The 17,278-nt window shown below is 45.5% G+C and overlaps 1 protein-coding gene across 1 annotated transcript; it reads right to left on the bottom strand.

The window, feature by feature from the left end:
- Positions 1-2,806: 2,806 nt before the first annotated feature.
- NGDN (neuroguidin) lies at positions 2,807-14,325 on the bottom strand. Its single transcript, XM_026719520.2, has 11 exons — positions 14,200-14,325; positions 11,871-11,930; positions 11,422-11,493; positions 10,685-10,822; positions 9,880-9,964; positions 9,717-9,769; positions 8,586-8,712; positions 7,447-7,615; positions 6,221-6,377; positions 3,632-3,692; positions 2,807-2,939 (listed from the first exon to the last, which is right to left on the bottom strand). The coding sequence occupies exons 1-11, from the start codon at positions 14,242-14,244 to the stop codon at positions 2,920-2,922; spliced, it is 987 nt and encodes a 328-aa protein (XP_026575305.1). The 5' UTR covers positions 14,245-14,325; the 3' UTR covers positions 2,807-2,919.
- Between the last annotated feature and the right edge of the window lie 2,953 nt (positions 14,326-17,278).

A 17,278-nucleotide genomic window follows, 5' to 3' on the forward strand; every position in this document is an offset into this window, starting at 1 on the left:
AGACATGAAAGCCAGCTGGGTGATTAGGCCAATCACCAGGAGACGGAGAGTTCTAGTCCTGTCTTAGACACAAAAGCCAGCTGGGTGACTTGGGGCCAATCACCAGGAGACGGAGAGTTCTAGTCCTGTCTTAGACACAAAAGCCAGCTGGGTGATTAGGCCAATCACCAGGAGATGGTGAGTTCTAGTCCTATCTTAGACATGAAAGCCAGCTGGCTGACTTTGGGCCAATCACCAGGAGACGGTGAATTCTAGTCCCACGTCAGGCAAAAACTTGGCAAGGTGTCTTCGGGCCATTCCCTCTCTCAGCCCAATCCACTCCACAGGGTTGTTGTCGTGGAGAAAAAAAAGAAGAAAAGTGTTGGATGTGTTCCCCCCACTCCTTATTTACAAAAATAATAAAAGACACGGGACACAAATAAATAATATATAAATAAAAATGAACCATCTCAGCGGGTGGGGAGAAAGAGCGGAGAAACCCTGTGCATTAGGGGCATTTTTCCACCCCATCCGAACTTAAATAAAAAAACCAAAAACGCCCTCACAACTCCCTGGAATCGGGTGCAATTTCTTCCATTTCTATTTTCCTCTGTTGTTTTTTCCTCTTCCCCCCCACACAATTTTCACCGCCGATCCCTCCCTCCGGTTCCTTGAGCATGTCGGGACATCGATTCCCTCCTTGTGTTTATCGGATTCCACTTAGCCCGATCAGAGTTTAAAACAGGCAAGAGGATTGCTGTCTCGCCCTCCCCTCCGCGGCCCGAGCCGGATCAATGCCATTGATTTTGCCAGTCACTTTAACGCAGGCGAGGAATTTGAGGAGGGGGGTGGAAGAGAGAGAGAGAGAGAGAAATGTGGGGATTCCCATATTAGACTTTGATCGTTCAAAAAAAAAAAAAGAAAGAAAGAAAAACAAAAAGCCTGAAGTCACACAAACGCGTCGTGTGTTTCCCTTGCGGACGCGTCAATCCTCGAGTTACGACCATCAGAGAACCTGGGGCAGGCTCTCCGATGGTCGTAACTCGAGGATTGACGCGTCAGTCGGCAAGGTGTTAAAGCGAGTCGGTCAGGTGGCCGACCCAATTTAACAATCTGATTTGGGGCGGGGGGGGAGGGTCGGTCGTTAAGTGAATGCCAGCATTGCTAAGCAGAACAAGTGTTTGCTGAAATCGGAAGCCAAAGTCAATTTTTTTCTTTTCTTTTAGCAAAACTGTCGTAAAAGGATATCATGCCACTATGGGATGAGGTAAACAGTCATAAATGTAGCCAGATGGCCGGGTGCCCAAAGTTTGGTCACAGGACCGCGGGGTGGGGATGAGGGTGAAAGCATTTGAACTTCAAATCCAGGTTGCAATTACGGGTAGTCCTCGACTTACGAAAATTGAACCCAACCTTTCTGTTGCTAAGCGAGATGCTTAAGTGAGTTTTGCCCTATTTCACGACCTTTCTTGGCACTGTCGTTGAGTGCTTCCCTGCAGTTGTTAAGTGAGTCACACAGCTGTTAACTCCGTTGACTTTGCTCGTCAGAAGGCCGCAAAAAGGAATCGCTGCAGACGCTGCGACTGTCGTAAATACGAGTCAGTTGCCAATCATCTGAATTTGGATCACACGGCCATGGGGGAACACTGCAACGGCCGTAAGTGTGAAAAATGATCCTGACTACCTTTATTTCCAGTGCTGTGGTAACCTTGATCGTTCACTAAATGAACTGTTGTAACTCGAGGCCCACCACAGGTACCCGGAAAGTAGATTCATCTGAACTTTGAAGTCACTAAGCAAGCGGTCATAAGGAGAGGACTACTTTCAGAACACGAGGTGTGTTTGGAGGTGAATTGCAGAAACAGCAGAGAAAAACTGAGAATGGAACTAACCCTGATCGCCCATCATGGACCTGGTTAACTAGGTTAAACTTTGAACTTTTTTAGAAAAACAGTTTGCTTTTCTTCACACCGAGGGCTATTAGAAGCCCCAAATGTGTCTTTCTCCCCCCCGCCCCCAACTGACTATATCATGGTTTTTCTCCCAGGAAAGCATAAACCACGATAGATGTTGTGGCCCTGCTGGCGGCAGACATGGACAGTGAGGAGGCTGGGGAGGAACATGGGCCAGTCCTGGAGTCTAGGGAAGGCTCTGATAAGGGCTCACAGAGAGGCAGAGATGGGGCCAGGGTCGTCCGACAGTTATCAGTGGAGTTGGAGATCAGTGGGGCAGAAGAACAGCTGGAGCCTGTTCCCAGTGTGCGCATGCACAGAGCTGCCAGATGAAGGGAACAGCTAAGGAACAAAGGTCGACTCAGGAGTAAAGGCTCAGGTGGAGGGTGAATGGCCCCTCCCAGAGGGAATAAAAGAGGAGTGAAAGGGGAGTGGTGGTTGTAGGAGACAATTAGTTCATTCGATTAGAGTGAAGATCTGTTCCTGACTTCTTGCCAAATAATTGCTGCTACAGTGTGGCATTTGGAAGATATCGGCCTGGCAACTCTCCCAGCCTGATAAAAGATCTGTAGTTGTGTAATCTCTTAAAAGACTGTTTGCTGGGACTTTGCTGGAGAGGAATTCCCTAACCTAAATAAAAGAGGTTTTATCGGGACTTCATGACCTTGGGAAGCCCGAGTCAGAACACGATCGCCCATCATGGATCTGGTTAACTAGGTTAAACTTTCTTTTGGAGAAAAAAAGTTTGCTTTTCTTCCCACCGAGGGCGATTAGAATTAAGAACAAGCCCCAAATGTGTATTTTTTTGTCGCCCCCGCGCCCCCGACTGTATCATGGATTTTTCTCCCAGGAAAAGCATAAACCACGACAAGAGATTAAACCAGAAAAGATGGCCTTTATTATTAACAGTATCCCAAACAGGCTTAATTGGGGTGTCATTCTGAGTTATTGGGGTGGGTCCGCGGACCTCAGTCCTGAGCAGGGAAATTTAACGTCTCTTGCGGAAACCTGGAGGATGAGAGAGGGAAAAGAAGGGAGAGAAAGGAAGAAAGAAAGACACGAAGGGAGTGAATTTAGCACGGAAAAAAATATATACAGCTTTAGACAGGAAGAGGCTGGGTTTCTACCAAGAGGCTAGACCTCAGTGAGGAACGGATATTCACAAGAAGCAAAGGAAATGCAGGTAAATCCTCGCCTTATAACCAGAATCCCCATTGCTAAGTAAGATGGCTGTAAATTGAATCACGTCCGATTTTTACAACCTTCACCCCCTCCCCCGTGATTCATGATTGTTAAGTGAGCCACTGCAGTCGTTAAACGAACCGTGCAGTCATTAAGCGAATCCACCTGTTCCTCACTGACTTTGCCGGTCGGAAGCCGGCTGGGAAGGATCGCAAATGGTGACCCCGGGATGCTTCGACCGTCATTAATATACACCAGTTGCAACTGGCAATCAAGATCAATTTAAGGAAAAAAGAAAAAAAAGGCCTGGCAGATTTTGAGACTTCCTCGCTTTGCAAGATTCCAGATTTTAATCTTTTCACAAGGAGGAATTCGAATTTGAGATTCCCTTCGCTTCCTAAACCCCCAGGAGAAACAGAGGGAATTTGGGGTGCAAGAAGAAAGTTTGCTAAACTTCCTAATCTTTCCGATTGAAAGGCGGGGGAGGAAGAGATCACCCCCTTTTCACAAATGTTTACCTTTCCTCTTTCCTCCTTTCGCGCCGATCTTCTTCCTTCTTTTTTGGGGTGGATTCAAATCCTGTAAGGAGGAAGCGGTAGGAAAAAAAGAAGAGAGATCAGAGGAAATAAAATCATAAGAAAGAGAGAAACGTATAAAGACGGAGAATTCCTGCATTCAAAGTGCTTAGCAAATAGTCCCCAATTAACAACAGCAACGGAGGGTGGAATTTTGGTCATAAATCCTAAACCAATCGTTCAGCAGGTTGTTGTGGGGCCTGATTCAATTTTGGAACTGTTTAGTGAGTCACTCGCGCAATTCTCTAGCCAAAATGGAGGTTAGCAACCGAAGCAAGTTTAAATTAGATGGAATTCAACGCTCAACGTTCCCTTGATGCTAATGCATTTCTTTTGATATTGTACGCTGCATACTCTCTTCTAACCCCCTTTTCTGCAATCTCTCCCCTTTAGGAGACTAGAGGAAAAAAACACAACAACCCAGCGATGTCTGGCTGGGCAAGTCTGGCAATTGAAGTCCACCATCTTAGGTTGAGGTTGGAAAACACCGCCCCAGATTCCCTCATAATAAAGAAGCCGCAGATACGAAAAGTTCTGATGACCCCTTCCGTGGCCAAAGGGATCTCACTCCCAGTCTGCAAAACATGGTAGTAATGAGAGAAAAGTATTTATAAGTTACTCTTTTATAATAAGGTTTTGCATAGTTTAAATATGGTTAAGCTAGAAGATTCCTCTTTACTCTTTCTGTTACATATAAAACTCCCACCCTAAAACCCAAAAGGTGTTCAGTTACAAGTACATGATGCATTGCTCCAATCTTCTTGGAAAACAGGAAGAACTGCAACAAGTAAATAAGGGATATCCTCTCAAGGTAAAACCCAACAGTGAAACAAGATAAGACACAGAGGCACAGAAAACAATGCCATGTTAACCCTTAAACCTACAGTTTAGCTCATCTTAGAATGAAACAAGATAAGACACAAGAGGCACAGAAAACAATGCCATGTTAATCCTTAAACCTACAGTTTAGCTCATCTTAGAATGTAAGAAAATAAGGGGGTGTAGGGACGGCCTCTTAGGCGTGGCATGCTTTGTGAAGGGGTGTAAATGTATTGTCTGAATATGGAATTTTGCTCTCCTTGTACTCAATCCACTTGGGAAGGAGGCGGCGCTTTCAACCACTTTTTCTTCCCTTCAATAAACCTTTGAAATTGTGCACCGCGTTGTATTTTGAGTGTACATTTATTGGGAGTGGTGATGGTGTCTTGTATCTCAGAAGGTTTACGGGCATAGATCAGTTATTCCAACCACCAGGCTAGAAAGCGGTAGATCCCGAGTTCTAGTCCCGACTTAAGCTTGAAAGCCAGCTAAGTGACTTTGAGCCAGCCACCAGGAGACAGGCAGTTCTAGTCCTGCCTTAGGCACTGAAGCCAGCTGGGTGACTTTGGGTCAATCATCAGAAGACGATGGGTTCTAATCCTGCCTTAGGCATGAAAGCTGGTTGGGTGACTTTGAGTCAGTAGGAACAAAAGCCAGCTGGCTGACTTCAGGTCAATCACCAGGATACGGTGAGTTCTAGTCCCGCCTTAGGCTCATGAAAGCTGCTTAGGTGACTTCGGGTCAATCACCAGGGGGACATTAAGTTTTAGTCCCCCAAAAAGTGTCGTGGCCCGGCCGGCAGAGCTGGCAGGAGATTCAGAGGTTGGGGAGGAACATGGGCTAGTCTTGGAATCTGGGGAAGGCTGTGACGAGGGCTCTGCATCCGAGGCAGAGTTGGGGCCAGGGCTGTCCGACAGTTATCGGCTGCCTTCAGAATCGTAGATCAGTGGGGAAGAAGAACAGCTGGAGCCTGTTCCCAGTGTGCGCATGCGCAGAGCTGCCAGGAGAAGGGAACAGTTAAGAAACAAGGGTTGACTCGGGAGTAAAGCTACAGTTGGATGGTGAATGGCCCCTCCCTTAGAGTATAAAAGAGGAGCGAAAGGCGAGAGGGGCTTTGCAGGAGACGATTAGTTCATTCGAGCATGCTTGCCAAGTATTGCGATGTCTGAAAGATATCAGCTTGGGCAACTGTCCAAGCCTGATCAAGTTGTGAAATCTCATGAAGGACTGTTTGCCGTGACTTTGTTGGAAAGGAATTCACTTTACTCTAAATAAAAGGGGTTTTATCGGGATAGGGAGTCTGCTTCACGATCTTGGGAAGCCTACGCCAGGACAGAAAACCAGCTGGGTTACTCTGGGCCAGTCCCTCCCTCTCTGTCCAGCCCACCTAGCAGGGTTGTTGTTGGTGGGGGGGGGGGAAGAAGGGGAGAAAGGTGTGTTGGCTATTTTCCTCATCTGAAGCTACTTGCAAAATCATCTAAAAGAAATTAAATGTATCCAATAACAAAGAGGAACCCAGGCCGCCAAGGAGCTTCCGGCACACAGTATTCATGCACCCCAATAATATTCACGAAAAGCTGCCCCCTTTCCCCCTCCCTGCCCAACATGGCTCACTTGTGTCGAGCCACCTTTCCCTGCCCATCCACCAATCCAACCAGGCACCCCTACCGACCCCTTTCCGTCTCAACGATAAGGCAGACCCAATAAACTCACTTCTCCCAGAGACGGGGTAGCCCCTGTGAGGGCGCTGATGTCCCCGAAGTGAGTGAGGGAGCTGAGCTGGGAACTGAAGACCCCTCCTTGTCTACGACGGGCTTTCTCCTTCCGGGTCACATTGAGACGGACCATCATGCTCTCCTCGTAGTTGGTCCTGCGATAGACAAGAAGACAGGAACGTGTTTGGACTGCAGAGGCCAATGAAGGCAGCGAGGCGGATGGCGTTCCAAGGTAGACTGCGCCTGCCTCCGGAGGCTCCACCAGTACAACTGAGACTCCTGCTTCAAAACCTGTGATGCCTCTCCATTAGGGCCTTCTTTGGTGCTGGGTAGTGAATTTTGGGTAAATTACTAGGAGAGGGGGAGTTCTAGTCCTGCCTTAGGCACAAAAGCCACTGGGTGACTATGGGCCAATCACTGGGAGATGGTGAGTTTTAGTCCCACCTTGGGGATGAAAGCTACTGGGTGACTTTGAGCCAATCACCAGGAGACAGTGAAATCTAGTTCCACCTTGGGCATTAAAAACCGGATGGTGAATCTTGGGTAAATCACCAGGAGAGGGTGAATTCTAGCCCTGCCTTAGGGATGAAAGCCGCTGGGTGACAATGGGCCAATCACTGGGAGATGGTGAGTTCTAGTTCCACCTTAGGGATGAAAGCCAGCTGGATGACTTTGTGCCAATCACTGGGAGATGGTGAGTTCTAGTCCCGCCTTAGGGATGAAAGCCAGCTGGGTGACTTTGGGCCAATCACTGGGAGATGGTGAGTTCTAGTCCCGCCTTAGGGATGAAAGCCAGCTGGGTGACTTTGGGCCAATCACTGGGAGATGGTGAGTTCTAGTCCCACCTTAGGGACAAAATCCACTGAGTGTCTTTGGGCCAATCACCAAAAGACATCTGAGTTCTAGTCCCACCTTAGACATGAAAAACGAGCTGAGTGACGTTGGGCCAATAACCAGGAGACTGTGAATTCTAGTCCTGTTTCCGGCATGAAAGCTGACTGGGTCAATCCCTCTCTCTCTCTCTCTCTCTCTCTCTCCAGCCCACCTCGCAGGGTTGTCGTTGTGAGGAAACTAGAAGAATTTTGTGTGTTCATCACCCTGAATTATTTATAAGGACCCAAATAAATAAAGCCTCCACCCACTATCTCAGTCCTTCTGAGCAAATGGGCCGATGCCCTCGCCTTCCTCACACCTGGTCTGACCCTTCCCTCCTTCCTCACTCACCGATGCTCATCCTCCCGGTTCTGTCGGGCCGTGTGAGCGTGACGCCCTTCCCGGATCTCTTCTGGAGCATCAGAATACTGTTCCTTCAGCTCGCGGATGATGGAGCTGCTAAGTGCTCGCTTTTTGGCTTGTTCCGCCATTTTCTTCTCTTTCTCCATCTCGGTTTCATCTGCGAGAGACAGAGACAGAGATGTTCATGCCGGATCAAGCAACCTGGTTTGTTCTTTCTTATGTCGCGACGCCAAACTCTGTCCCTCCCTTTGGGAAACCAGGTTTAGAATAGAACAATACGTTTACTGTCCCTTTGAATGTATACTAATTGGCATACATTAAAGTGAAATTTCGTTGCACCCAGCTCTCAAAGGTTCACCACCTCCAATATACAGTACGTAACAGAATAAATGAATAAATACAGATAAGTAGAGGACTACGCATATACCCAAATGTATTATATATCACAGAGAAACTACACAGTCTAGTTCAGATGTTATACCTGTGTACATGGTGAGAGAAACTAATCTTGTGAGTTTACCAGACGGATGGCACAGGGAACAAAGCTGTTACAAAATTGTGGAAGTCCTGCTAGAAATATTTCGAAACCCCCTCCCAGAGTGGAGCAACAGAAACAGGTCGTAAAGCGGGCATGTGGGGTCTCCAACAATGCTTCGGGCTCTAAGCACATAGCGCTAATAAGCAGCATCCTGAATAATAGGAAGCGAGCTTCCTATAATCTCCACTGCCCTCACCACTCCCTGTAGGGACTTTCTATCTGAGGCGCTGTGGCCACCAAACCAAGCAGAGATGCGCTTTGTTAAAAACGCTCTCAATTGTGCCTCTGAAAAAGTGGACAGGACAGGAGAAAGATGTACTCTCCACATCTGACGCAGGAAATGCGGACCCCGGTTTGCACCCTTCATTAAGTACGACGTGTGGAAAGACCAATTCAGAATGTTAGTTATCTGCACCCGCATATACTTAATACTGTTGACCACTTCTATGGCTGATACCGAGTGGAGTACGACTACGTTGGCTCTTCCTAAAATCTACAATGATCTCCTTCGTTTTATCGACATTTAGAACCAGATTACTTTTACTGCACGTGTCCACCAGAGCCTTCACCTCTAAGGTTTCATTCTTACTGTAATGCACGGGGACCAGGCGAGGCGGGATGTATTTCCGGATGCCTCCTTTGGAAACCTCTTTCCCAGGTTTCTTGGTAGTAGCGCCAACATCTTCCTCCTCTTCTCCGTCTTCCGAGTCACTGAGCTTGGAATGGGACGAGGGAATTGCAAGAATTTATTTGAATTTAAAAGACTAGATCAGTGTTTCTTAACCTGGGCGACTTTAAGAGGTGGGGACTTCAACTCCCAGAAATCCCCAGGCGGTGGGTGAAAGGAAACCCCCAGAATTCTATCCAGCGCTTGTGGATTTAAAACTCCCACACTCTGAGCCAATCACAGAAGACGGTGAATTCTAGTCCCACCTTAGACATGAAAGCTGACTGGGTTACACTGGGCCAATCACCAGGAGAGGGTGAGTTCTATTCCCACCTTAGGCATGAAAGACTGGCCAATCACCAGGAGACAGTGAGTTTTAGTCCCACCTTAGACATGAAAGCCGACTGGGTAAACTCTGGGCCAATCACTAGGAGAGGGTGAGTTCTAGTCCTGCCTTAGACATGAAAGCCAACTGGGTGACTCTGGGCCGATCACTAGGAGAGGATAAGTTCTAGTCCTGCCTTAGGCATCGAAGCCGACTGGGTGACTTTGGGCCAATCACTAGGAGACGGTGAGTTCTAGTCCTGCCTTAGACATGAAAGCCGACTGGGTGACTTTGGGACAATCACCGGGAGATGGGGAGTTCTAGTCCCGCTTTAGACATGCCCCAGGTAAGACTATACAGGAAGTCCTTGACTTTTGAGCCCCACAATTTCTGTTGTTAAGTGAGACATTTGTTAAGAGAGCTTTGCCTGATTTTACAACCTTGCTTGCCACACGTGATGGTGAATCACTGCAGTTATTATGTTAGTAACATGGTCATTAAGTGAATCTGGCTTCCCCTTTGACTTTACTGGTGTGAACGTTACAAAATGTGATCACATGACCCCAGGATACTGCAACTGTCATAAATATGAATCGGTTGTCAAGCGTCTGAAATTGGATCAAGTGATCATTGGGATGGTGCAACAGTCGTAAGTGGCATTTTTCTCTAAATGAACCGTTGTAAGTAGAGGACAACCTCTGTAATCAAATCTTTTTCTTTTTTCCTACCTTGCTGACCAAATTATCCGGATTTGGTTTGTACTTCAAGGGATCATCTTCAGCTGGAAAGACAAGAACAGAAACCATGAAAAACCGATTAAGACCGCTTTTCTGAGGGGTCCACTTTGCACCCCTTTTTCCACCCCACCCCTCCAAATCCCTCATGACTTACCCAGTCCCCCAGTTACAACTGCCTTCACCAGTTTGTCCACTTGGTATTTCAATTTCTGCTCAATTGGACGCATCTTCTCCAACACCTGTGCATCCCCCCCACCCAAAAAGAAGCTTATTGAAAAATAAACCGGCTTTCTTTAATTCAATCACAAAAGTCACTGAATCCCAATGGGCTTCGTCAGAGATATGAACCATTATCAAGAAAATGACATTTTTCTATGTCCTCCCAAGTTATTTTCCTTAAATACATTAAGGTTTTTCAACCTTAGTGGCTTTAAGATGGGTGGACTTCAACTCCCAGGATTCCACAGCCAGCAGTCAGCTGAGGAATTCTGGGAGTTGAAGCCCATCATCTTATAGCATTACTAAGGTTGCCAGCAGCCATATTGGAATTCTGGGAGATGAAGTCCACCCACTGTCAATTTATTAAGGTTCCTAAGAGCCATACTGGCTCGGGAATTCTGGGAGTTGAAGTCCACCCATCTTCAATTTACTAAGGATCCTAATAGCCATATTGGATGAGGTATTCTGGGAGATGAAGCCCACTCATCTTCAATTTACTAAGGTCCCTAACAGCCATACTGGCTGGGGAATTCTAGGAGTTGGAAGTCCATTCATCTTCACGTTACTAAGGTTCCTAGCAGCCATATTGGATGCGGTGTTCTGGGAGATGAAGCCCATTCATCTTCATGTTACTAAGGTTCCTAGCAGCCATATTGGCTGGGGAATTCTGGGAGTTGAAGTCCACCCATCGTAAAGCTAATGAACCAGATCTCCCTGCAGAAGTCCAGCATGGCTCCTACCGTCCGCGTCTCCACCAGCCGCAGTAAGGCTGGGTGGTTGGCCACAGAACGACCCAAAGTCTTCTCCAGTATCAAGTGGGAGAGGTCTTGAATGTAGAGGAGAAGGAGATGGTCCTTCACGTCCAGGAAACTGAGGCCCTGATGGGAGGAGAAAAGGAGGCTGGTGAACCATAAATTTACAACCTCGAGTAGAGACCTAGAGAACAGAACTAAGGTATGAGATGCAACCATAGAAGGAGAAAGGTATCTGGCATGGAGATTGGCTGCGAAGATCTTGCAGATAATTAAAACTTCACAGGAGAAGCAGAATACAGAGTCCTTGACTTATAACAGTTCATTTAATGACTGTTACAATGGCCCTGAAAAATAATTACATGACCAGTTTTCACACTTATGACCATTGCAGCATCTCTGTAGTCACCTGATCAAAATCCAGATGTTTGGCAACTGACTCATATTTATGACGGTTGCAGCATCCCTGGGTCATGTGATCCCCTTTTGTGACCTTTTGACAAGCAAAGCCCATAGGGAAGCCAGATTCACTTAACAACCGTGTTACTCACTTAACAGCGGCAGTGATTCGCTTAACAAGTGCGGCAAGAAAGGTCGTAAAATGGGGCAAAGCTCACTGCATAAATGTCTCGCTCAGCAACAGAAATGTTGGGCTAAATTGTGGTTGTAAGTCGAGGACTACCTGTATCGGCCCACACCCGTTTTCCGTTCGTTCAACTGCTTACCTTTTCGGTGGGATAATCACCTGCTCGTACCTTCTGCATTAAATGTTGTATATGATGAGTAACTGCAATCACCTGTATCAATAAAGAAGAATATTTATCGCTCAGGGTTGAAATGAAGGTTCCTTGATGCTCTCTGAGCACGCTTGTTTTCTTGCAGACGTTTCATTACCCAACTAGGTAACATCATCAGTGCTAATAAGGAGTGTTGTTTTAACATAAACTGGAATATAAACTGACAGCAAACTACACTCCTTACCAGCACAGATGAAGTTACCTAGTTGGGCAATGAAACAAGGTCAGAAAGGACCAAGAACCTCCTGTAACCCCACAAAGGAAGGAAGAAGCAAAATCACATTTTTGAAAGAGAGAGAACAAATACTGCCAAGTTGCAAATGCTGGAACGGGGCTGAACTTTTAGGTCAAAGGAAAATTAGAATTATTTATCTCACCTGTTCTTGGAGAGATTTGAATAGGGTTAGGGCTGCAGGTAAGTCAGCTTCCACAATATCCTGAAACAGAGAAGAAAATACAGGCGGGGGGAAAAAAAATCAATTTCTCTGTTTCAGAATTATTCCATCTTATTCCCATCTTCCAGGTGAATAGATTCCAGGTAATGTACAACTGCCTGCCTGCTGTGAGAAAGTATGTTTTTCCCCCTCTGTTCAATCATGTCCAGTTATAGGAGGTAGCCTTGACAGGTCCCTGCAAAATTTTTCAGACTTGGTTTGCCATTGTCTCTTTCTTAGAGTCGAGAGAAAGTGGCCGGCCCAAGGTCACCCAGCTGACTTTCATGGCTAAGGCAAGAACTCACTAGTCTCCTAGTGATTGGCCTAAATTCATCACTACAGCTAAGTGAACCAAATGTGACTTGTCCATTTACCATTCTGATTTCTCCTCTTCCCAGACCTCTTCAATCATTTTTGTTTTTCCTCTCCATCTTCCTCCTCCTCCTATCCTTTCTCTGCATCCCCACCCACCCCCCGCCCAGATAACAAAATAACAGACATGGTTTCAAGAAACCCTGGAGGCCTTCTAGTCGAACCCACTGCTCAGAAAGGAAACTCTACATACCCTTTCAGACAAACGGCTATACAATCTCTTCTTGCAAACCTCCTGTGTTGGAACACTCTCAGTTTCTCAAAGCAAACTGTTCCACTGGCTAATTGTTCTATTAGAAAAGTTCTCCTTACTTCTGGTTGGTTTTCTCTTGGATTAGTTTCTATCTGTTACTTCTTGTTCTGCCTTCTGATGCTTTGGAGAATAGGTGGACCCGCTCTTCTTTGGGGCAACCCCTCCAATGGTTGGCCAATTGCACAGGGGCAGATAGGAAAGCACTCCAGAGGGTTAATGTCATTGCCCAGAAGATCATGGGTTGCCCTCTGCCCTCTTTGGAAGAGCTTTATAGCTCCCGCTGCCTTAAGAAAGTTCAAAACATTCTCAAAGATCCATCTCATCCTGGGAGCCCTTTTTTTTGAACTATTACCATCTGGCAGATGGTACAGGACAATAAAAACAAGGACAAGGAGGCTGAAAAACAGCTTATATCCCAGGGCAGTAGCTCTTTTGAATTCTGCTGTATAGTGCAGTATTGGTGTGGTGTCAGGGGTTTCCGGTTCAACGTGTGAAGGGTGAAGGATGTGTGTTTGTGTTTATTTTCATGGTCATGATGTGCATTGAAGATGGTGTTTGATTTCGTTGTACGAGGTGCAATGACAATAAACTAAACTAAATATTTAAATACTGTTATCATACATATGATATAGTCCTTCTTTTCACTAACAGCCACAATTCCTGCAACCATGTTTTAGCCCCCAGTCCCCTAGTCATCTTTGTTGCTCTTCTCTGCACTCTTTCTGGAGTCTCAACATCTTTTTTTTATATATGTGGCAACCAAAACAGGGTGTAATAGTGCAAGTGTGGTCTTGTTTTCTTTTGTCAAGACAAAATACATACCCACCCCAATCTCCAAGCAAATTTCTTTCTCAGCAGTTACTTTATCATCCTAACCCCCCCCCTCAGTTTGTAAACAGCCCTTGACCTCAATATATCTCCTTTCCAAATAAGCATGCACAGAACTGGATGGCAAATTCATAAAAGGAGGGCTCATTTTTAAATCCATGCTATTTTTTTGAGTAAACTAATCCCCGTGTTCAACTTAAAGTCTTTTATGTCACATCCCTATTTAGAGTCCTTCAATCCACAGTCTTTCCACAAAGTTTGCTTCAGAGGGAGATACAGCAGGAACTTAAATCCGTGCAAGTTAATTTAAACCAGTTGAATCATCAACAGGTCCATCAATTATGGAGGAAAAAGAGGAGTGGAAGAAAAGAATAAGTAGAGGAAAAAGAGGAGTGGAAAATAATAGAGGAAAAGGAGGAGTGGAAGAAAATAATAGAGGAAAAAGGAAAGGTGTGGAAAAAAGAATAGAGAAAAGGCAGAGAGGAATGGAAGAAAAGAATAAAAGAGGAGAGTGGAGGAAAGGAATAAATAGGAAAAAGAGGAACGGAAGAAAGGAATGGAGTGGAAAAAATAATAAAGAAAAAGAGGAGAGGAATGGAAGTATACACACGCGCACACATATGGCTCATAGCACATGCATATGCACATTAAAATACACACATTAAGATTAATAATCACATTAATATACATTAGAATTAATAATTATATTGAATATATTAAATTAAAGAAACTCAATTCGGCCCAGATCACACGCTCAGGGCAAAAAACATCTGCTCAGACAAAAGGCATTGCCAACCCGTGTTCAACACCCCAGCTCACCCGCGAGTCCATCAATTCAGACGACAGAGGCAGCCGGTCCGCCATCCCTCCGACTCCCACGTGGTAAAGACGCTTTAGTTCCTTGCTCGGGAGAAATCCCGCCTTCTTCACGTGACTTGTCCAATCCGAGGGCACGTCCGCCTCTCCGGAACAGACCTCTAGCCAATTGTTGAGCGACAGGAAGCCTCGCAGCCAATCATGCCGAAGTCTAGCTAGGTTTTTTTTTTTTTTTAAAGGAGCAGATGGAAGTTTATAAAAACTTCTTTGACGAAGGCAAATAGCCAATAGGGCTTAAGAGCCCACCTCTTGCGGAATAGATGTGGCCAATGAAGGGAAGGCGGCGAGCCCTCCCGTTTGGAATGTTGACCAATCAGAAACATCAAAAGGGTTATAAACAGGTTCTTGATGAATCCCGCCTCGTCGAATCCAACAACCTGTCAGAACGTGAACCTGGCTGTCCGAGAAACTTTTTGACCAATCAATGAATTTCTTTTACTCGTCCAATGTTCATTGTTAATTTTTTTCAGCACGGCATCCTTTATGATGGATTATATTTATAGAGAGCTTGTTTTTTTTCCCCCATTTCTGATTGGTAGATATCATGGAAGCCATCCAAAGGCTTGTTCTGGTCTATACCTCCCATTATCCCCAGACAGGATGACAGGCATTGTAATCCAGCGATCTGGAGATCTAGAAACTATCTAGATCTAGGAACTAAAGAGTTTTGGAAAATATTCTTTAAATCTATTTCTTTTTTAACCTTAGCAACTTTAGCGTGACTGGAAAATTCTGGGAGTGGAGATTCACACAAAGGCTCTGGGGAATTCTGGGACTTGAAGTCCACAAATACTGGCTGGAGAATTCTGGGAGTTGAAGTCCAGGCATCTGATAGTGGGTAACATTCTGCTGTGAGGATTACAGCTAATGCATGATGAAGGGCCAAGCACCCAGATTTTGATCACGTGACCCAGCAGTCGTAAGTGCGAAGACTGGTCAGAAATGACTTTTTCAGTGCTGATGTAATTTTGAACATTTGTTAAGGGAAGGTGGCAAGTCAAGGATTAGCTGTATCCTAGAAGGGACTCAAGATGGCTGTTCTTACCTTACTCTACATAATTTAATCATAAGACTACAAAATTGGCTATACGAAGATAGCTCATATTGTGTTAGATCAGCATTTCTCAAATGTGGCCCCTTTAAGGTGTGTGGACTTCAACTCCCAGCTATACCAGATGGGGAATTCTGGGAATTGAAGTCCACTCGTCTTAGAGTGGTCAAGAGTGACCGACCAACTGTTCTACAGTCAGAAAATTATGAAACAGGAGGTTTATCCTTCACCAGGAAGCACAAAGAAGCTTTTTTCATAATAATAATTGTCACTCAGCAATGTCCCCATCTAGGATCTCTCTGCAGGTGCAGATAGTCCTGCAATTACAACAGTTCAAAGTTACCCTGGCACTTCCAATATGATTTATGTCCATTTTTGACACTGATGGGAGTTGCTGCATCCCTATGGTCACATGATTTATAGTTGGGTGCTTTCTGTTTTGTAACTGGATAGGGAATTCTGGGAGTTGAAGTCTACACCTTTTAAAGGGGCCAAGTTTGAGAAACATTGCTTTAATTAAATGAAGCATCCAAAGATTGCCTTGGAATTGCAAATCAAAAATCACCTGAAACTTTAGTGTAATTGCAACCGACACAAATGATGCCCAGTTTTTAATCCAGGAGCCAAGTGAACAGAGGGATACAATCAGGATCATGTGAGGTACTAATACCACTCTAGAAAGCCTTAGTAAGGGCACACCTAGAGTACTGCGTCCAGTTTTGGTTACCATACTCTAAAAAGATGTTGAGACTCTGTGGAAAGAGTGCAGAGAAGAACAATCAGGATGATTAGGGGATTGGAGGCTACAACGTACGAAGAACGTTTGCAGGAATGGGGTATGTCTAGTTTAATGAAACCAAGGACTAGGGGGAGACATGATAGCACTGTTCCAATATTTGAAAAACTCCTACAAAGATGAGAGGGTCAAAACAACAAAAGATGAGAAATAGTGGGTGGAAATTAACCAAGGACAGAAGCAACCTGGAGGCTAAAACATATGAAGAACGGTTACAGGAACCGGGCATGGCCAGTCTAGTGAAAAGAAGGATCAGGGGAGACGTGATAGCAGTCTTCCAATATTTGAGGCGCTGCCCCAGAGAGGAAGGGGTCAAGCTATTTTCCAAAGTACCTGAAGGCCAGACAAGGAATAATGGATGGGATTCAACCTGGAAATAAGGAGAAACTTTCTGACAATGAGAACAATCAACCCATGGAACAGAAGTTGCCTTCAGAAGTTGTGAGAACTTCATCACTGGAAGCTTTCAAGAAGAGGCTGGACTGCCATCTTGTCAGAAATGGTGTAGGGTCTCCTTCTTGGTCGGCTGGGTTGGACTAGATGACCTACAAAGCCCCTTCCAACTTTTTTGTTCTGTTCTGTTCTGTTTTGAGCCAACCCCCTGAAGCACATCATCAAAAATAAAAACTTAGAAGCAGGTAAAGGCAGGAGTCCAGCTGAGAATGTATTGGGCAGCAGGGATTCCTTGGGGGTGGGTGGGATGAGTGGGTGGCCAGCTGGATCCCCCAGGATCTGGCAATTGTCTTCTTTGGAACAATAGGCAAGTGAGGTCACCCCTCTCAGAAGGCAGATGAGTAGAATAGAGAGACAATGGGATTCCTAGAGTGCTTCTTCTTGGCTCCCACCTTCCCTAGGAATCTGGCTCTCTATTGTTCCAAAGGTTAGCTTTGCAAACAAGAATTTTACTCTATTGTTGATCTTCCTGGCCGCTGTGTGAGCAATCCCCCTGCAGCTCATTTCTGGCTGACTCAGCATCATCACCTATTACGGGGAGTCCTCGACTTCATTTAGTGACCATCCGAAATGACAGCGGCATTGTAAAAAGGGACTTAAGGCTGTTTTTTCACACTTACCGACTGTTTTAGCATCGCCACTGTCACCTGATCAGAATTTGGCGACTGGCTTGTTTTTATGATGGTTGCATAGGGGCGTGTGTGTCACATCATCCCCTTTTG

This window comes from Pseudonaja textilis, chromosome Z (genome assembly GCF_049901715.1).
Source record: "Pseudonaja textilis isolate UNSWEBS1 chromosome Z, rPseTex1.2, whole genome shotgun sequence".
NCBI lineage: Eukaryota > Metazoa > Chordata > Lepidosauria > Squamata > Elapidae > Pseudonaja > Pseudonaja textilis.